Below are 22,257 nucleotides of genomic sequence, written 5' to 3'. Positions count from 1 at the left end.
TAAATCATGTCACTGAGTTAAAATCTTAGTCCTAACTCCTAAATACTAAGATCTGTTACTACTGTTCTATCGCCTTAATACGTAAACCTACCTAGTACTTGTACCTAGCGAGTAGAGAAATGAATATGGCATGCTAAAAATGAAAGCTCTTAGGTATATTAGGTAAAATACGTCTTAACGTACTTAGGTAAGTAATGAGTCAGTGCTGTAGCCTATCAAATGGAATCAGAATAAGTGGACGTAGCCGGGAACAACCTAAGTAATTGAAATTGAAACAACTTTACAATTTATTTAAGCATTCAAGTGTAAACCCTAAGCTCGTCTCTTAGGCGAATGCGCAAAGGCTCACTCTCAACCGAGCCTCCCTCGGGTTCGTAACATCAGTCCTTCCCGTGTCATTATCACGTACCTAACCGTTTCCACCCCTGCTTATGTAAACATTGCTCGTCAACCTTCCAAAGTGACCTAATATTGCAAGTGCGACAATGCTCACCTAATGGGGTCCTTCTTAGCTCATCTCACTTAATAGATATCTACGTATTTATTTTCTAAGTTGGTAAGTAAGTGCATGGATCTAGTTTAATGTTTTTATTCTTTACAATTAAGTACCTCGTAGTTCGATTCTCGTTAATCTAAGGTTTTATACATAATAATCTAATAAATAATTATACATACCAACCTACCTATCTATCTATTGCTTTTTTAGCTACATTTAGTTGAAAATGAAACTCAAAGATTTATCTGAAGATGATACGAGTAATGAAGATATCGTGCCAATCGCCGTACAAATATTTCTATGGAGACAAACTACACCTTTTATGCGACCAAGATTCGGAAAAGTTCATGATTCGGCATGCATGGTTAGTCGGAATATATTTACCTGTGTACCTACCTATTTAATAACCAAGCAAAATGTTCCCGATATCTCCATATAGGTACTTATTAAAAATAATGTTTGAAAAATAATAATCATGAGGCTGTTCAAATTTTTCTAAGCTCACCAGCAACCTACAATAACTACCTACCTAAATAAATTAATGTTTTAAAGACTGAAAGGCTTAATAATCTAAATGTAGGTACATCTATGTTTTGTTTTGTCATATCTAGTGTCTATTGTATGTTGTGTCGATGTTTTGTTTGTACATACAGCTGTATATTTGTTGTGTGCAGTTCTGTCAGCGAGCTCCTGGACACCACGTAAGTTTGTAAAATAATAATATAACCCCTTTTTGACTTGTTGCCCTTTTTATTGACTTAAATTAAAAATGTGCATGAAACTATTTGTAACTTTGATGTTACCTACCTACAATATTATATCTGTATCATTTAATCAGATTTTCTTCCAGTTTAGTAGATTTGAAATTGTTATGGCAACTCTATTTTAATTTTTTTTTAAAGATGACATCCAGAGCTGGGAAGACTTTAAAAGTAAAACAGGCTGTCAAATTGACAACGACTTTTCTGACATTGACAGTGACGGTTATTTTGTTATTGTTTACTTCTACTTGTCTTGTTTACAAAATACAAATTGGATTTTAATCATGAATTTTACTTAGTTTAGAAAAGATTTTAGATTTTATTCTTTTTTATTACTTTTGTAATATAAACTGGTAGGTACTTATAAAATGTCGTTAAATTATAGAAGAAATATCTTTTTCACGCATTCCACTATAGGAATTAAAAGAAGCTTGTAAAGTGAGTACCTACGTCTTACCTACATAATATTCGTGAAAATAAAATATTTCTTTATAGTTAATGATAGTCCTTTCCTTCTCTCGTATGAGACTTGAGAGAGACGGCTTTTGACCAGTAATTTGATGTTAATAGGCTACTGTGGTGCTTAGAATAACCACCCAACTGTGATGTGTATTTATACAAATTCTATATATGTAGTTACCTCCTACCTAGTATAATTTTTCCGAATTACTTTTCAGTCTTTTGAGAAAGTTTTGGTGCAAAATCTGCGTTTTGGACTAGCGACCAATCTTACGGACGCTATAGAAGCAATCCCACGATGGCGGCTCATACAAGCAGCTTTGCCACATGTGATGCATGCCTTAGCGGGCCTTCTGCACAACAGGTAGATATTTCATGTCTTCATTTACCTATGTTCCTGGTTTACCAGGGCCATTCAACTATATTTAACAAGCTAACAGTTTCTTTATGCTTTATAGTGTAATTCTTGACCTGTCAATGCCTAGAGTCAAGATAAAGTTCAAAAGCTAAAATATAATAGTACCAAAGGTGATTATTATATTTTATTAATCCTACTGAATGTAGGTTGGTAGGTTGCTACTTGCTGGAGCTCTCTTCAGAATAAAACCTGCATGCCTGAGTTTCCCATAAAGTTCTTAACCCGGCGGGAGTGTGGTGGGGTGTAGCATACCCCACCAATTCTTTTTACTGGGGTAATTTTTATTATTATAAGTTATGTGGTAGCTGCTTTGAGTAGCTGGAGCTGAGGTAATGCGGAAGGGCACAGTGGCGTGATCAAAGTGTTGCATCAGTCGGCGTTCGAGATAGACACTAGTATACGTACGTGGGGCAAGTGATTTGTATAGTGAAAAAGGATTGATGCCTCTTATGGAAGACTGTTTTGATTTGTAACTAAAAATGAGTGCGTTAACTTTGGTAATGAAAACGATTGAAATATATAAATATGACTGAGTTTTTCATTTAAATATAAGTAAAGGGATTGTGTTTTAATAAATAAAATTAAAATCTCGCCGGGTTAAGGGTGTGTGAAGTCTGGCAATCTGCACTAGTCTACCATGGTGGACTATGGCTTAAACCATTCTCATTCTGGGAAGAGACACATGCTCAGTGATTGGTGATTGGTTGTGATGCTTGGTGATTGGTTTATGATGATTATATTTATTAATTTTCAGAGTAAAAGACAACATGCAAACCCTGGGCAATGTGGAAACCAAACTTCTTTACACTTTACATTGGATATTACTTGATGCATCGGATGAGTGTGCCGATAATGACTATGAGAATGGAAAATATTACTCCAATCCTTATCACTATTTATTTTCTGTACCAGCTATAACTGTAAGTGTTTCTTACTATTATAAAGTTTTCTTAGTTTGCCTATTTATGTAAGAAACCAAACTTTTGTATTTCTAAAATATACAATGGGATGCATTTTCACTGAATAAGATTGGAACAAAGTCATGTTCAATCAGGCCAATCAACGTACAGATTACTAGTGAAGCTATTAAAAAAAATTGTCACAATTTTTTATAAAATGTTTATAATTAGATTTAAATAGTTTATTGCGCAAAAAGGACAAAAGTTTGCCTATAAGAGAAACCTAATCTAAACATACATATTTATTGTAGAATAATATAATTTAAGCATGGTGATTTAATACATAATGTCAATGTAAGTTACAAACTTAGTCTGTTTGAGATAGTGCTTTTTAATTTAGCCTTAAACTTTCAAAACAATTTTTCTTTAAATATATATTTCGGCCGGTCATCAAAAGTAGCCCTCCTTTAAACTGTATATTTACTTAGTTGATTTGTTCATTGCAGCTTTTTGTGTTCCTCTTTGCTCCTATATCCCATCACTTGAAAGAATCCGATTTCACCAGCAACTATAGACTAGAGAATGGTTTAAAGCTCTGGCAGGCTTTGTGGGAGTTTAGGCATCCTGATGCGGCGTGCTTCACTACTTTAGTGAAGCCTAAGCCCAAGCCACTTGGTGGAAACTATGCAAGGAGACCTCACCATGGAGACGTTTTTATGGGCCGTAAGTTTTTTTATAATTCAAAAAATTAACTACAAAATATTTAATTGTTTCAAATACAGTGATCACAAATCAAGTAGTCCAATCGAAAGTTGCAAGACAGCAGTTTGCGCAGGTCATAGACTAAGGATTAAAATATACACAAGCCCAGCTGATATCTGTTTTTGTACAATGTACATTCATATGACAGATTGGACTACTTGTTTTGCACAAAATATTTTGTTAACCTCAATATATTTGGGCTCAATAATTTCCGTGTGCGATTTTAGGTGCAACGCTCACGACAGAGCTGAGGCGCGACATCTTTCTTGACATCAAACCAAACTAAGCTTTATTTACTTAAGCACAACCCCGTGCGGAAAGCCCAAGTGCGCCCAAGCTGGTGTGCATTCTTCTTTTGTTTTTTCAACTGTATGTAAAAGTACACTCACTTCAACTCCACTCTGTCTGTATGCGTTGGCCCTTAACAATACAGCGCCCCTAAAAAGTCGAAGACACTCAATAAAATTTAAAAAATATCCTTAGGTAAATTTTCAAAAGAAGAAAGCGCAGTAAATAGCAGCCCTCCAAGTCAAATTATATCGGGCTCACAGTCCGAAGTGCCGTCCAAACAGGCCAGCACCGAGGACGAGCCGTGGCTGTCGTCGCCCAAAGAAACTATCTTCCCGGAGACCATCCCTGAAGAAAGCTCCAGCACTGAGGAGGAGCATGTGGTAAACCTTCCAATTCAAACCATATCTGGCTCACCATCTGATGTACCGTCCAAACAGGCCAGCACCGAGGACGAGCCATGTCTGTCCTCATCCAAAGAGACCATCTTCCCGGGGACCATCCCCGAAGAGAGCTTCAGCACTGAGTAGGAACATGGGGTAAACCCTCCAATTCAAATCATCAGTCCGAGTCACTCAGTCTGAGGCGCCGTCTAAACATTCCAGGTCTTAGCAGTTTCAGATGAGTCCAAACTTCGCTGATGTTATCGTGTTAGGATATAGCGGAATAAGCCGATTATAACCTGTCATAATTCTTTTGGTTGGAAATTACAAATTGAAATATGAAACATTTATTTATCAAAAACTTGGTTTCACAATGGTTCAACCCTAGCCCTAAAGTAGGTAATCCCGTTTCTTATAGTAAATAGATCAATATTCCATTATTCTTTTCAGTTTATTTACCGTCTACCTTCCGAACAAAACTATAGTGGCGTAAACAGAGGCGCGTATACGGTGTATGCGGCCGATCCTAGCATATTTCAAGTGAAAAAATCAGATCCCACCAAACCGACTCTACCGGGCATAAAACCTCTACCACAGATCACTAAAATGAGGTAAGCTGTCATACTATAATGTTCGACTACTTATTATTATCTAAATAACTTATTAGTAGCTAAATGTTTTCAGTTCATCAGATAAAGAATCACTATCTGATAGCGGCGGTGGACCCGGTTTAAAAGGTACACCCACTTCTGCAGAAAAATCTACCAGCATCAAACAAATTCAACATGTAAGTAGAAATGAACAATCCATAAATTGTAATTTCAAAGCGTTCCCGGTACAACTTAGGATTCAAAAACCTCATCCACGCGGACAAGTCGCGGGCAAAAGCTAGTAAAATATTTCAAACTAGCTCGTCTTCGATCGATTCGATTTAGGTTTTTGAAAATTCCGTGAGAACTCCGATTTTCACATGATTGAAGATCCAACAAACAAACACATTTTTGCATTTGTAGTATGGGTGGAGATGTATTCATTGGATATCGTTTTAGGTGTCCGCTGCAACTTTCCTGGACGTTGCAACTTTGCGATGTCTTTTCGCATCGCAATGGCAGGAAGAAGGTGTATATTGGGCTTTACATTATTTATACAATAGGTAAGTAAAAATGGGTCCTCGTCAAAAATAAATGTCGATAAATATAAAATGTATTTGTCATTTTGTTGCATGGATTTTAGGTTACGTGATATTTGCGACGACATTTCCAAGCAAATACAACCACGAAAAAGAAGTAATTCCTTGCCGATACCTAAAATAGAAGTTTCGATATACCAAAGTCCAGAAATAAAGGATAGAGATTCGTTAAAAAACTTCATGGAGGTTCCTGAGTCGAAGGATATTTCGCCTGTAACTGAAATTCCGTTCGCTCCCAAGATCGACGAAGATAACATTATGTCCAGAAGGGGGAGCGAAAAAGTAAAACGGAAAATGAAAATGGCCGACCTGAAAGCGTTCGTAGAGTTAAAGCTTTTATCAAAATCAGAAAAAGCGTTGGAAAAAATTGGCCATGAAGACCATAAATTCAGTTTTCATACTGCAGTAAGAATGATATCTGTAGATATTTTTTTCTTAGCAATTTTTGTAGCAAATATTACTTTGAAAATATAATCCTAATTAAAAAATAACATTGTAGGAATATCACCGAAGTCTCGACAACGCCGACGATCGGCCCAACTCGGCTCTCGCAAGCAACTTTCCGCCGCTGGCTCCCAGACTTTCTGGGGATTTATTTCAATGCAACCTCATAAAGGGGAAAAGCATGCCGAGCCTTAGGTAAGTCAATATAATATTAATTATAATGCGAATTTTCCATAATATTTAATCGTAGTTTTAGTTAATATCGCAATTTTAATTTTTAATAATTAGATTTATCTTTTCCAATATACATAATATTATTATTAGAAAGCTTAATTTTGTATTAAAAGAGATTGCCCATTTTCTTAGGAGCTTTGGGCCCCCCCTAATATAATTGTTATGTCACCATGGATTTAATTTTATTTTGTAGACAAATAATTAACTCTTTATATTCTGCATACGATTTCTATTTATTCACCCTGGTTATGAAGAAATCTTATTTTTTATATTGCTGATATTGCGGTTATATTTAATTAATACTTCTTCAAAATAGATGCATGTTAACTGTAATTGTGGATATTTTCAATAATAGAGTAAAAAAAGTCGTTATAAAACATAATCGTAAAAAAATAACACATTTAAAAAAAAATATATGTTTTGACACGACGCCACAAAAGAGGGCCCGTTTACGGGCGATCTCCTTTTTCACATAACAGTTTAAGTTATATATCAATTTGTCCGGCTGAAGTTACTAAAATATATTGATATTGATTTACGCCCAACATGCCTGAAAGACTGATCCTCTTCGTCATAGGTAAGCAAAATAATTAAAGTTTGATCTACTGACTTCTGCCGGTCGGTATATTCTCTACCCCTTGTATCTCCTGTAGCCCCGCAGTATTGCTCTGTCTAGACATCTCCATCGACTGACTTATGAGATACCAACTGATGCCTGCGACTTCGTTCGCGTGGATTTAGGTTTTTAAAAATCCTATGGGAACTCTTTGATTTTTCGGCATAAGTAAGCCTATGTCATTCTCCGGGATCCGTTGCTGCTTTGCGACGTGATTGAAGGGCAAATCAACAAACCAATAAACCAACAAACAAACACACTTTCCTATTTATAATATGGGTAGTGATCTCTTTAAAGCTGTGATAGCCTAGTGGTTAGGGCGACCGCCTTTTAATCGGAGGTCGAGGGTTCGATCCCGGGCACACACCTCTAACTTTTCGGAGTTATGTGCGTTTTAATTAATTAAATATCACTTGCTTTAACGGTGAAGGAAAACATCGTGAGGAATCCTGCATGCCTGAGAGTTCTCCATAATGTTCTCAAAGGTGTGTGAAGTCTACCAATCCGCACATGGCCAGCGTGGTAGACTATGGCCAAAACCCTTCTCACTCTGAGAGGAGACCCGTGCTCTGTAGTGAGCCAGCGATGGGTTGATCATGATGATCTCTTTAAGCTGTGCTGTTACTACGAGTATAACACAATGAAACAAACATCCACGCAACGCATTTTTCAATACTGAAAATGCCAGCAGCAAAATTCCGTCGTGTCGGGCGCTTGGTATAGGTTGTTCGATCTCCACTCACGAATTTTTACGGCTCGCCCGATGCTGCTGACGCCACTCGCATACTCAGTACTGAAAAATACTTACCTGGTGGTTTTTGCGCCTCCTTGCAGGTTTTGCGGCCGTGTTCAATCTCATCCATACTACTAATATTATATGCTCTTGTTTATTACATTCTAGAAATGCATAAGATGGAAAAGCATTCATTATAAATTATAGTGCTGCATTATGTTACAAAAATAATTTGGCTGGCCCATGGACACCTTATATCCATTTCAGGCTTAGAAATAATACGGCTACTATTCATAATAATAGAATGCAATTAAATTTTAAGTTTCATTCCATTAAAAATTTTACTCCTTTTGTAAATTCGTAACTCTTTTTTATTTTAAACTCTCTTAATCGCAAAACAGCATGCAATAGTCTACACATACATTATTTACAAAATTTTTATATTAATTCCATTTAAAATGAATTTTTCTCTCTCTCTCTCCCGTGTTGTTTATGCTTAATCCTGTACACTGTTCATGGACGAACGTTACGGTCGCTAGCTGTCTCATAGACGAGTTAGCATACAATGGGTAAGTCGGCAAAAGTTAAACGAACGTAGAAGCTTTATTTAGATTGCAAATGTAAAAACATATTAGAGTTAATTCAGTTATACACAATCTCTAACTTAATAGGTCTAAAAGTTACAGTATGTGACAGAAAATAATGTACATACTTTTAAGAATGAGGTTTCGGCTTTGTAGAGCGTTGTCTCTGTCACTCATACCCATGTGACGTTTGGTCGGTCTCAACGACAGAGACAATGATCTACAAAACCGCTATCTCTTTCTAAAGGTCGATGTACATTATTTTCTGCTGCGTATTATTATCCATTTCCACTGGAAAAATTGCGAAAGGGATTTAGACCTGTCATTTTAGATTAGAAATGTTGTACAACCGAAGAACCACCATTTTGATTTGTTCATGCCTAGATCGTAGTTTTGTAATTTAGCAACTTAAAAGTAGCAATAACGGCAGAATAAACAAGGCTTAGCTTGTCAAGTATTAGTCCTTAAAGTCAGTCATAAAATAAACTGTTTAAATGCGTGCTTTATACCTTAAACTACTACATACTCAATTTATTCATACTAAGCTTTTAGAAAAAGATTAGGCTTAGTTTAAAATCATTATAAATATTGCAGTATTATATTGCCATTTATAAGCATGTTATCCCTTCAAGTAATTAAGGAAGAGGCGTCAAATTGCATGACATTAGACGAAATTTGCAAAAACAAAAGTAAGTAAAGGAGAAAATGAATAAAAAATGAATAAATGGTTTTGTAGAATAACCTAAACCACGAAATAACTATATACAAAATACTACTATTTCGGTTCACTTGCGTAAATAATAAATAAGCTGAAATTACAATAATTATATTCAAACTTTTATTAGGTACACCTAGATAAATAATATAATGTATTTATATGTGTACACCATTTACACATAAACAGATAAAATAAAATACCCTTTTTAGAGATTTTTTAATATATACACGTTATTCCTAATATTTCCAAACTAGTATAAAACATTATTGCAGGTATATTGGCGAAATCAAAACGGAGCGAGCGCACGGGATCCCGAACGCAAAGCCAACAAACGTTCAGAAAAAGAAAAACCCCATTATTACTGTAACAGAACACACACCTACGCCTTCGCCTGATTATCTTTCCAAAACCAGACAAGTGAGAAATAATCATACCTATTTTTTCTAGGGTTCCGTACCTCAAAAGGATAAACGGAACCCTTATACTTTGCTGTCTGTCTGTCTGTCAAGGAACCTACAGGGTACTTCCCGTTGACCTAGAATCATGAAATTTGGCAGGTAGGTGGGTCTTATAGCTGGCTTTAGGGGGAAAATCTGAAAACCGTGAATTTAGGGTTAGATCACACAAAAAAAAAATTGTCATGAACTAATAATTATTATTTGCAATATTCGTAGATAGTAAGATAACTATATCAAGTGGGGTATCATATGAAAGGGCTTTACTTGTGCATTCTAAAACAGATTTTAAATTATTTTTATGCATCATAGTTTTTGAATTATCGTGCAAAATGTCGAAAAAATATGACTGTAGTACGGAACCCTCAGTGTACGAGCCTGACTCGCCCTTGGCCGGTTTTTTAGCTTCACTAATCACTTTCGTACATTTGTTTCTACTGAATAGAACTATAGAACTTCGTATACGAACATCGTTCCCTTGACAAACCAACGACATGTAAATGTACGCAATAGGAAGAGAGGCGTATATTAAATTTTAGACCGCATTGCTGTGAGGGCTGAATTGCACTTTGTTGCGTAGTAACAAGAGTTACTATTTATTTTAACCTCTTAACGGAATGATCTTTGTGGAACCTGTAAAATACCTGTAAAATATTCCGTAGTTATAGTAAATGTGTGTGTATGTATGTATATTCTTTATTCCACCACAAAACACAAATGACAGGTTACAAAAATGAAATCTTAAAAAGTAGGCACAAAAAGGCTATATGTTATCATGTATATACTATATTGATTATAGGCATATCAAATTTCGGCGGACGGGCGAATTAGCTAGTTGGCAATTTAACGACTTCCTCATTAATTTGCAGGGTTCTCTGGAATCTCAAATGGACTCAGTGAGCATGCAAGGGTCGCAACACATCCCGACGCCGGAACGCAAGCCGAGCCTGACGAGGTCACAGACAGATTCCAACATTACATACATTGTGGAAGAAATACACGAAGCGCCCGGTTCACTTTACTATATCACTAAGGAAGGAGATATTGACTTTCAAGTCGTGCTTAAGGTAGCTATACAATCTCTCCATCATATTTTATTCTTTTTGTCAAATCATCATCATCAGAAATCATCTTAAAAGTACTGCCCTCAAATTCAAATACAAAATCAGAATATTTATTATTTCATGAACTTCATCATCAACTAATCGCCTGCCCACTACTAAACACGGGTCTCCTCTAAGAATTAGAAGGGGTTTGGCCATAGTCCACCACGCTAGGCAAGTGCGGATTGGTAAACTTTACACACCTATGAAAACATTATGAAGAACTCTCAAGCATCCAAGTTTTCTCACGATGTTTTCCTTCACTGTTCAAGAAAGTGATATTTAATTGTTTAAAATGCACATAACTTAAAAAAGTTAGAGATGCGTTGAGAGAACGAACTCCAGAACCCCCGAACAGGCGGCCGACGTCTTAAGCACTAGGCTATCACAGGCCACAGCTTTAGCAATAATCTCCTTATATTTGCCTTAGTCTTCGTCCATTGAGTCCTGTGAGAGACAAAAAGGCGGGAAAAATTTGCGGGATAAAAAGTAGCATATGGTACTCTCCGTCCTTTCAACTATCTCTATGCCAAAAATCAAGTCATTTGGTTGCTTAGTTAGGGAGTGAAGGCAGGACAATCACACAAACAAAAACACTTTCACATTCAAAATATTAGAAGTAAGTATAGATTACTTGGTCAAAAATTACTATAGAAACTATATTGCAGGCAGTTTATTCAGTTTCGATCATGGATAGTTTCTATATAACAGTAAGAGTGATGGAAGTGATGCTAAACTTAGTGGATACGCTCATGGAAGTTGGAGTGCACCAAAACTGGCAATCTGATTCTGACCAGGATGCTCAACCAGAAACAATCGATCCCTTAGCAGATTTCCAGAAAGACAAGGACAGCAAGGTAAGTTACTTGCTATAAAGTCTGTTCACTAACATAGTGTCGCTAGTCGCTACACTCGCAGGCGCACTTATTATTTTGCTTATTTTATTATTTTTCACTGTTTGTAAAATAAATGTTTTCTATTCTAAGAATAAAATAGAATACTATATTATTCTTATGGTTATTATAATAAAATACGAATATTGAACATGTTATATGAATTTGTTACATGAATATGTTAGTGAACATTGTATCCATTGTCATGTCAAAAGTACTATTTTAGTCCTTATTGTAAAGGTGAACCGTACTTTTGACATGACAGTTGACCCATAGAGTTTAAATGGCGCGTACTATACATAGCTTTTCCGTATACCTGATATGAAATAAGGTGTGTTTCGTACTGTGTGGCGGACTTTACAAGATTTTTTAGGTCAAGTTTATCTGCTAAAAGTCAGTTTATATCTGATTCGGGAAGCATAAAATACCAATAAGCTATTATATTTTGTTCTAGGAAAGAGATTCGGGCATACCGTGCGCCCATAGCCAAGATTCGACTAACGTTGAATGTGTTGACACTAAGGAAAAATCTAAGGAGGAAGAGAATTTTGATTGCCCGTATTATATGCTCATGTATATTATTCTCAGGTAAGAACACTTCAGATATTGAAAAATTGTTTACAACAATTTTGGCTTTTATTTAATCTTATAATTGTCTACTGCAACTTCGCCCGTGTTAATTTAGTTTTATTAAAACTCTCTTGTGAATCCTTTGTTTTCACTAGACACTATTCTGAATTTAGGTATCCTAATTAGAATATCACTTGTTTTAACGGTGAAGGAAACATCATGAGAAAACCTGCATGCCTGAGAGTTCCTATATATAATGTTCTCAAGGGTGTGGAGTCTGGCACTCCGCACTTGGCTAGAGTGGTGGACTATGGCTAAAATCTCCTTATTCTTTGTGCTCAGTAGTGAGCCAGTGATGGGTTGGTAATCATGATGACGTTTAAAAATTTAACTGGCTAATTAAGATCTTAGCTTTCTTAATATTTACAACACTTTCCAAAACTCTACTTTGGGTTTCTAAATTCAAAACAGTGATGTAGCCCTTAAATTAGTGTTATGTTTAGATTACTTCGTCAATTGGGCTGTTCCCATGGTTGTACATCAGCGTTAAGAGGACCTCAGGCCGAATGTCTCCGCGTCCAAGCAAAAAATTCACTCCGTCTGCTTCGTTCCGCGTCCGTCACTAAATTCACTTTGCGTCTCAAAGAAATGACTAAATTCGCTCCCATAAGGGAGGTATTGGACAACCTTCATGCCACGCTGGGTTATTGTGCTGAGCCGGCCTCTATGGTTTCACCAATGAGTAAGTTTTTATTTACATTTTGAGCTCTAGATATTCATTCAATTTTATATGTAACTAGCTACTACCCGCTACCCGCTAGTATGCGTTCAACAACATCTTAGATTTACAGATCTTTGAAAATTTGCCCACATAGTTTGTCAGAAAGTGGTCTTTTGATTTCACGAGTAAGCTTAATTGTTTAACCTAAGATGTGAAAAATGTGTTCAAAGCTAAATACAATAACATGTACTTATTTGATTTTTACGCTTAACTATGGCAAATGATCTTTTTAGATCAACAGAAGAGGAATTTCTCAAAATCTCCGGATATAAGCCACTTACAGGCGGGATACGCTACGAACTTTGGAGCGGGCCAAGGACCTAATGCAAATAGAGCCCTAGAAAATTTCATAGTGGAATCTACATTCAGAGAGCTTGTTACTAGATTTGCTCTCATGCACCGAGAATTAAAGCTGCTGGATAATTCCGTGAGTCTTTGCCAGTTTGGGTTTTTGAAAACTGTTGAATTCAACTTTCTTTGGCACGTTTGGAACTCTCGTACCGAGCTTTAGTTTTAAGTTTATGTAATTATTTATCACCATTACATCATTATCTTAAAAATTTACAATCAAAAACTGTACAACTTTGATTTACGGCTTTGCTTATTGGATAAGCTATATAAGTTTTATTACTGATCTTCACAACTGGTTGAGGATAAACGAGAAACTTAGAATCACGATCTTATTATTCCGACATAATGTGAAGTTTCAGTGACAATAATAATTAATCGGCACTGGCAGCATCTAAATGCTCTCGTGGAGGGAAGTTAAAGACCTAATTTGACCCACCACAAGTCAAGCATCTATAGTACGCAACAGTTTGAAATGGTAGTCGGGGAGGGGACGCCTTGCCTACCCGCGCAAGCCCCCGCGCTAACCTGGTGCGAGCGAGCGCGGGTGAGTTGCGGGTGTGCCGACGTCCCTCCCGTCTCATACACCGATTGACTCAACCCGTCGTTTAGTGTGCGCAGACAGATAGAACTCGGATGACGGAAGTGCAGTGCGTAATCGCCGTTACACTGGGTAGACTTTCACTTATCACTTTGCACTAACTCAAAAGGTTTAGTCCTTTTTAATTTTTTTTGTCCTACATAAAAAAAATGATTTTGAAAATAATATTATGATTTTAAGCTTATTTCGTGGTTTGTATTGTATAAATCGGGTATATATCACGATTAATTAGGTATATACCCGTTTTATTGTATACAATATAATATTATGGTTTCCAGGCTTTGTACGCAGAAGTGCGTCTACTGCTGAGTTACGTTCGCGAAGCTCACGGCGGGGAGTTTCGCGTGGTGGCGTTCAGTGGCCTCATGGACACTGCCGAGCGGCCGGGCACACAACCGAAAGAGTCGCACATGCAGACTACTAGAGTTATCAGGTTTGTTCCAAATATTTCAAATTCAAATTTATTTCTTTTATACTAGCAATGGCCGCTCCTGGCCGATTTTTTTTTCAATTTATAGACTATACTCTGATTTTGAATTCGGTGGAATTCTGTGTTACCAGAGATAAAACATTTCCCACAAAATAAATAAGTAAATATATAAATCAATTCCCGCATGTATGGAAGATCGTCACTTGAGAACAAATTGATTTGGCCGATTTTTCGTTGTGTTCGTAAAGAACAAAGTTTTTTCGAAAGATTTTTGAAAAATCCTCAATCATAACTAAGTATGAACTTTTAGACACATCAAAATGATTAAAATTGAAAGGAACTAAAAATTAACTTAGAAATGTTCAACGTATAAGATTATACCTACCCTCAAATCAACCTAACCTATTGTGCCAGGTGCCAGTTTCCACTTTCTACTTTTAAAAATTGCACCCAATTTTAGTGCGAACTTATGCCTTAGGGCTTTTTAGGGATTTTAGGTAATTTGGGGTAAAATCGAACTTCAGGTGGTGGTCACCCTAATTTTCATACATATAACTCCCCTAATGTATAAAAATGACAACGTCAGAATTCCACCGAATTAAATAACAGAGTATAGCATGCTGGCAAGTGATAACGCAATCTAAGGTAGAACACGCTTGCCTAGAATATATCTTTTATTAAAAGTGGAGGGGCAAACTGAAGGCGGAAAGGCATTCCGTATCTTATTTATTATTTGGCTTAAAGCCTACACTAAATTAATGTGTTAATTAATAAACTTTTCTCCATCAGGCATATCCCGAGAACGGCAGATGACGAACGCGGTTCAGATACAGGCGCAGATTCCGGCTGCGCGGCCGATGATCGCAGTCATAAAAAGTTCACGTTCAAAAAGAGAAGCACCTCTTCGACTGGTGCCCCTGTAAGTTGTCCAATATCCTGAGATAATGTTGCTAAGTGGAACTTTTTCCCCGTTGTCACAGTGTGACTCAACAGAAGTGTTCCTTAACGGGAACAACCCAGTCAATCAATGTGTATTTGTGTTTATAGAGTCTCCTAGAAACGGAAGCAGGTGATGAGTCAGCTAGCCAGTCGCCTCTATCAGTACGCACACGAAGATACCAACTCACGCCGCGACAATCTGAGAGGACAATCCCTTCCGCTTCGTCCGCTGATATGACACCCCACATTAATATTACGCATGCCAAGTCCATACCTTCGAAATTTCACATAAGTGGTATAGGTAAGGTCACACCAATACTATAAAGGCGAAAGTTTGTGTGTACATATGATGTATGTTTGTTGCTCTTTCACGCAAAAACTACTGGATGGATTTGGCTGAACTGGCTCAGAACAAAAAAAAACCTGCTCTTACAAAACTCATTTTGAAATCGTGTCATACACTAGTTTCTTCTTAAAACAAGTTAGACATAATTTTCAGTGGTCATTACAAAGCATGGCAGTCGTAGGATTTAAAAAAACTCACGACCCGGACTAGTGCACCGATTGATTCTAGATAACGGGAAGTTCCCTTGCTAGTATCAAAATATGCGGCATAAACGTATTTTTGCATTATTTTTGGATTGCGCTGACTAAGAAGTTTTATTTTTTCACAGCTCCAAGGGATTGTATACTTGAGTATTTCATATTAATTTCAACTTGATACCTCCACACGTTCCTTCATGTTCTTGGCAGAAAGACATGCAATAAAGTAATATAAGGGATCTCTTTCTTTTGAGAGTACGGAACCGTAAGAACATCACCTGTATAATTTTCAGTGAACTGGTTCCGTCAGAAGCCTGCGCCTCAGGCGCTGGTGCGCAACGGCGCGGGCTCGGGCGAGTCGCTGCCAATATCGGGCAGCATGGCGTCTCTGGCGCGCCCCTACCACGCGCAGCCCATCCACGTCTCGCGACCCGTGCACGTCAAACGACGAGTTGGATATACCCTCAACAGGTATGGACAATTCTTCTTCCTCTTACCTTTGTCCCATGTGAGAAGCTGGCTATTATTCAAAATTAGATGATGCTGCTAATTCAACGGCGTGGATTTAGTTTTTCAAAAATCCCATGGATTTTCCAGGATAAAAAGTAATCTATGCCCGTCTATAAAGACGGATTTAAGCTATCGCTGTACCAGCTAGCTGTCGTCTGTACCAAATAAATGATTCCCGCGATTTAAATTTTTAAGAATCCTGAAGAACTCTTCGATTTTCCGGGACATAAAGTAGCATTTGACCTTCCCCGCGACGCAATCTATCTCAGTACCGAATTTCGTCAAAATCGGTTAAATGGATGTACTGTGAAAAGCTAGGAGATAGACAGACATTCGCATTTATGGAAAGTATGGATAGTTAAAAAATGCTAATTTAAAAACTCCAACCAATGCTCAGAAGTAATTAAGGTTCTAATCAAAATGCTTTTTTTTTATCTACGCGTTTTTGGTCCACTGTACTGGGATGTTCTATCTCTCTCGCTCTCGTAAATGTAAACAATATTTGTTCCACTTTTCAGGGTTGCTAATGTTTTAAAATATATGCATGACCAGTTTATAAGATTGGTATGATTCGTTTCAGAGCAAGAAAGAGAGTGGAAGACAGATTAAACAGATTCGGCCTTAGGAAAATAGGGAAAAAACGAGACGGCAGTATCGAGGAAACTACGGGGGGATGTAAGTACCTATAACGCGTAAAATTTAACTCCTCACGCGCCAGTTTAACTTTTTGTGTCAAATTTCATGTTAAAATTGCTATTTTAGTCCTTATTTTGCATTTGACATGACAGTTGTGCAATAGATTTAAAATCGCGCGTGAGGAGCCATTTTGTACAGACTATACTTAGATTTTATACGTGAAAATTTTACTTTCTTTGTCAGAACATCTCTGGACACAGACATAATTTATTTTTAAAGCTTTACCACAGGATACATAATAGTGCCTTCCGCTACATTCCGAAATGACGTTTAGATAAATAGCGGCTCTTGTTACGACGCAATAAAGTACAATTCAACTCGTATAGGGGCCTAAAACTGAATAAACGCCAATTTCTAATCGCGTAAAGTATTAACTCTCGCTCTCTCTTGCTATCGCGTAAACTCTTAACTATTCGCTTTCTGTATCTCTCACAAGATAAAGGACGCGCCGCTGTAGATATATTTCTCGGATCACGTGATTAAGTGAACCCGCCCTAACATTACACAGGTTTTTCTCAGAGCAGCTTCTTACTTCTTAGATATACTTTACAGTTATTGACCACCTCTGGGTGTTGCAGACATAGTTTTATTTTCCTTTAACTTTTACGTGTTAGTCATAAGCTTACAAGTATATTAAAGTTTAAAATGTTGGTTAGTCATGTCCCGCCGCGGCTCAGCCGAGGGTGGGTCAGGCGGCGGGGACTCAGAGGTGGTAGTGCTGAAGCGACGTAGACTGGTGGCGGCCGCGCCGCTGTACGCCGGCCTCGCGCGCTTCAGCTTCATACTGGACGCCACGCAACCGGGCGGCACGCCTGATGCGCTATTCATGGCTGCTCTCTTGGATCTCGTAAGTGTAATTTGAAACTAAACAACACGAACGTATGCTCTGTGATAGCTATTAGCTTTTTATATATCGAAGAAAAAAGGGAGAGACCTTTTCCCGCGTTCTTGACTTCTAAAATTAGTATAAAAATAAAAGACGGTTATAATTTTTAAAAATCCAAAAAAAGATGCTCAAAAAATTGTTATAACGATTGGCTAAGTTCTCGTAGAAAATTTTGTTTAACTCACTGGTTTTGGCTTCTTTCTTCCTTTCTTGCTGGGATTGATGTTTAGTTGTTTGTTTAAACGGTTAATAGATGCGCATCTCTTTTTAGGAAAACTTTCTTTGTTAGATAAAGACACGATAAAGATGAGAATTGATTTTTTTCATTGATTGACATTGAATGTTGTTTTGACAAGTGTCATGTCTTGTCATGTGTCACAATTGACACTTGTTTCGTTTAGTAGTAATTGATTTTAATTCTGAACATCCTCCCCCGGAAGAGGACAGATGCGGTTGAATGCACGACGCACTACTCCTTTCGAAGTTTGTAAATCTGCAACTCGAGAGACTCCATCGGTTCCCGGATGGACCTTGATTACACGGCCGAGACTCCACTTCATTGGCGGTAATGTGTCGTCTTTAATTAGCGCGAGTGTTCCTTCTTGCAGAACGAGGCCCTTGCTGGTTTGCCATTTGGTGCGTTGCTGCAATTCCGCGATGTACTCTTTGTGCCATCTTGACCAGAAGTGTTGTCGCATTTGCTCCAATCTTTCAAATCGAGTGAGTCGATTTTCCTTGATGTGCAGTAATTCAGGCGTTGGTAGAGCTGTTAGAGGTCGTCCAACCAAAAAATGACCAGGAGTCAGAGGAGTCAAGTCTTGTGGGTCGTGTGATAAGGGAGTTAGGGGGCGTGAATTTAGGATTGCTTCTATTTGAACAAGAACGGTATATAAATCTTCAAAGTCTAAGTGAGCGTTTCCTAGGACACGATTTAAATGGGATTTGAAAGATCGCACACCCGATTCCCATAAGCCGCCCATATGGGGCGCGTACGCTGGTATGAACTTGAACTCAATGCCTTCATCAGACATAGAGTTCACCATTGAGTCAGAATTAGCTTTGAGGAACTTATAAAGGTCGTTACGAGCACCTACGAATTGAGTTCCATTATCTGAAAATAATGTTAGTGGTCTAGAACGTCTCGCAATGAAACGACGTAACGCAGATAAAAACGAGTCCTTTGAGAGGTCTGTCACTAGCTCTAGGTGACATGCTTTAGTGGCGAAGCAGACAAAGATTGCTATATAGACTTTAATGGTTCTACAACCCCGTCCCTTTCTATTTAGTGCGAGTATAGGACCGGCATAGTCCATTCCAGACGTCTGGAATGGGTAACCTGGCTGTAGGCGTTGCCTAGGCAAATTACCCATAACAGGTGTGGTTGGTTGTGCCTTCATTCGAAAGCAACGATGGCACTTGTGTACTGTACTTTTTGCTAGATTTCGACCTCCAAGTGGCCACATTTGTTCTCGAATGGAAGCAAGTAAAAGTTGTGGACCCGCGTGCATTAAACGTAAATGTTCGCTTTGAAATATTAATTTAGTGAGTGGGTGTGTAGATGTGATTAAAATTGGATGTTTTTTGTCAAATGAGAAATTGCCGTTTTTTATCCGACCACCTACTCTAAGCAAACCGCTGTCATCAACGAACGGGCTTAACGACAGCAATTTGTTCTTTGACGATAGTGGTTTGCCTGATGCTATCGTGTGATATTCCGGGAAACATTCGAATTGTGATAATTTTACTAAAGTGTTAAACGCTTGCTGTTTTTCTCTTAAAGTGAGAGGACCCAATAGTCGGTCGCCTTTACATTTACGACAATTATTTATAAAGCGCAAAACGTAGGCACATGTATTTTTGAGTTTAAGCAAATTGGAGAAACGAGAAAAAGGAAGTCGTCCGCTTGGCTCAGCGGACAATGCTACCGCTGAAACCACTTCAGGTAAGTTTGACTCTATATATTGAAAGGGTTTGTTCGGCCAGTTGTTCTCACTATCGAGTAAAAAATTAGGTCCATTTAGCCAAAAATTCAATTTGCTTGGCTGATTACTGCCAACTCCTCGGCTTAAAAGATCCGCTGGATTGGATGAAGTAGGCACGTGACGCCACGGATAATTTTTAGTCCTGTCTAATATATCTGAGACTCGATTTCGAATGAACTGTTTTAATTTATTGGGTTGAGTTTTTAACCAACTAAGAACGACTGATGAGTCCGTCCATAAAAAACAATTGCTGTAGGTTAAACGAGTTGTTGCTAACACTTTTTCGAGTAATTTTGCGGCCACTGAAGCACCACAGAGTTCGAGACGCGGTATAGATGTCGGCTTTATAGGTGAAACGCGAGTTTTTGAACATAATAAATGCACGTCGACAACGCCCGTTGTGCTAACTGATCGAACATAAACGCAAGCGCCGTATGCGTCCTTAGACGCGTCACAGAAAATGTGAAATTGAATGTCCTGAGGGTTGTGGCACACTACGTGTCGTGGTATTTTTAAATCGTTTAGTTGATTTAGACCTTTATAGAATTTAGACCAAGAATTTAAAACATCTTCAGGAATGGGATCATCCCAATTTAATTTGTGAAGCCATAAGCGTTGCAAAATATTTTTTCCGTTTATAGTGAAAATGCTTAGTAGCCCTAATGGATCAAAGATTTGCGCAATTGTTGAAAGAAGAACTCTTTTAGTAACGTCGGCGTTAGATGGTATATCATTTTTTATGTTGAATAGTAATTCGTCTGTGGACGGAGACCAAATTAATCCAAGTGTTTTTGACGGCTCGTGCTCGCTGAAATCGACGGTACCGATGTTATTGATCGCAGAACTATCATCACTGCAAGTTAAAACATTTGACTTGAATTTTCTTAAATTGAAGCAACCGGAGGCGAGTACTTGAGTGATGAGCTGGCGGATTTGTAGTAGGCCTTCAACGGAATCGCATCCTGTGATGAGATCGTCTACGTAGAAATCTTCGCGAATAATTCGACGTACATCTGCGTTTTCACATTCGTCAGCGAGCTGTTTAAGGCAACGGACTGCCAAAAATGGTGCAGAAGCCATTCCGTATGTAACCGTATTTAAGTTATAAGTTTTTAGTGGCATCGATGGGTCGTCTCGCCAGACAATTTGCTGTAGATGACGCTGATTTGAATTGATTAATACCTGGCGGTACATTTTCTCGATGTCGCCTGCCAGTACACATCTATGTTGTCTAAACCGAAGTAAAATTGAGAATAAATCGCTCTGAATTGTGGGGCCAATCAGTTGTAAATCGTTCGATGACACTCCACTAGATGAGGGAGCGCTCGCATTGAAGACCACTCGTAATTTTGTTGTAGTGCTTTGCTCGCGTAAAACGCCATGATGTGGCATAAAGTATGAATTTGTGTGTAAATTGTTTATGTCACTTTCAGACATGTGACCTAAATTTTTGTATTCGTTCATAAAATCGATGTACATTGCCTTAAATGTAGATTGTCTTTGTAGTCTCCTTTCTAATGAAAGAAACCGTAGTTTAGCGCTTTGGAATGAGTCTCCTAGAGTAGACTCATCGCCCTTCATCGGAATGCCTACAGAAAATCTTCCATCTGCATCTCGGGACATGTGTTGTTTGAAATGGTTCTCACAAAGATCATTGTCGTTCAAAGATGCATCTTTGTCAGAACTTTCAAGCTCTTCGATAGTCCAAAATTTAGCGAGTTGCTCTTGTATTGAATCAAATTGGGAAAAATTGCATGAAAATGGTTGTATATTTGTCGTTCCAGTGGGCCCGGATATTATGTAGCCGAACTTAGTATCTTGAAGCACTGGAGAATTCTTGCCTAAATAGATTTTGTTTGTGCCGAGCAAGTCCCAGAAAATGTCTGCGCCTAACAGTAAGTCAATGCTAGACGGATTGTAGAATTCTGGATCTGCCAATTTTATTTCGGGGGGAATGTTGTATAAATTAGGTTTTAATGATTTTTTTAGAGATGAAGTTATTTCTGGTAACACTAGAAAAGAAACCTTTGTCTGATATGAATTGAGTCTGGACTGTATTATTGCTTGACAACGTTTGTTTATGGTAGAAACTAAATTATTGATTCCGGAAACTTTAAATTCAATGTTATCAAAATTCAAATTTAGTTTATTCAGAAGATGTTCAGAAATAAAGGAGGCTTGACTGCCTGAATCTAAAACTGCCCTTACATCATGATATACATTGTTGGCATCTAGAATCTGAATGATCGCAGTAGCTAAAAGTACTTCACCGGGTAGGCAACAGGATGAAGAGAGACTTGTCGCAGCTGCAGGTGGAGTAGAAGAGTCAGGGGCAGAATTAGGATGCAGCAGCGAATTATGTTTAAGGGTACACTGACGGCATGGGCCTAGCCTGCATAAACGCTCGGTGTGTCCTAACCTAAAACAATTTCGGCATAACTTGTTTGTTTTTACAAACTGTTCGCGTTCTGGTACCTTCATGCGTATGAATGAATCACATTTGTAAAGTGGATGCTCTCCTTGGTCCAACGGACAT

General features: G+C 37.9%; 1 protein-coding gene across 14 annotated transcripts in view; it reads left to right on the top strand.

The window, feature by feature from the left end:
- The first annotated feature begins 365 nt into the window (after positions 1-365).
- Positions 366-22,257, top strand: part of unc80 (unc80, NALCN channel complex subunit) — a 61,223-nt gene continuing 39,331 nt past the window's right edge. For 6 of the 14 annotated variants that reach the window (XM_069501199.1, XM_069501197.1, XM_069501196.1 and 3 more), the window contains exons 1-26: positions 366-556; positions 707-860; positions 1,171-1,197; positions 1,675-1,695; positions 1,935-2,080; positions 2,889-3,054; positions 3,540-3,756; positions 4,279-4,466; positions 4,917-5,077; positions 5,151-5,253; positions 5,516-5,619; positions 5,700-6,075; positions 6,155-6,294; positions 8,222-8,251; positions 9,257-9,401; positions 10,309-10,506; positions 11,211-11,399; positions 11,890-12,023; positions 12,509-12,747; positions 13,020-13,213; positions 14,014-14,168; positions 14,955-15,084; positions 15,213-15,405; positions 15,941-16,118; positions 16,738-16,832; positions 17,510-17,700. In XM_069501199.1, coding sequence (XP_069357300.1) covers positions 723-860; positions 1,171-1,197; positions 1,675-1,695; positions 1,935-2,080; positions 2,889-3,054; positions 3,540-3,756; positions 4,279-4,466; positions 4,917-5,077; positions 5,151-5,253; positions 5,516-5,619; positions 5,700-6,075; positions 6,155-6,294; positions 8,222-8,251; positions 9,257-9,401; positions 10,309-10,506; positions 11,211-11,399; positions 11,890-12,023; positions 12,509-12,747; positions 13,020-13,213; positions 14,014-14,168; positions 14,955-15,084; positions 15,213-15,405; positions 15,941-16,118; positions 16,738-16,832; positions 17,510-17,700 — 3,858 coding nt within the window. In that variant the 5' untranslated portion in view covers positions 366-556; positions 707-722. The other 8 variants (XM_069501200.1, XM_034972976.2, XM_069501205.1 and 5 more) reach the window with 5 other exon arrangements.

The sequence above is a fragment of the Maniola hyperantus genome, chromosome 10, assembly GCF_902806685.2.
Source record: "Maniola hyperantus chromosome 10, iAphHyp1.2, whole genome shotgun sequence".
Classification (NCBI taxonomy): Eukaryota; Metazoa; Arthropoda; class Insecta; order Lepidoptera; family Nymphalidae; genus Maniola; species Maniola hyperantus.
The sequence above is the reverse complement of the archived record's forward strand: the minus strand, read 5'-3'. Positions and strand labels throughout refer to the sequence as shown.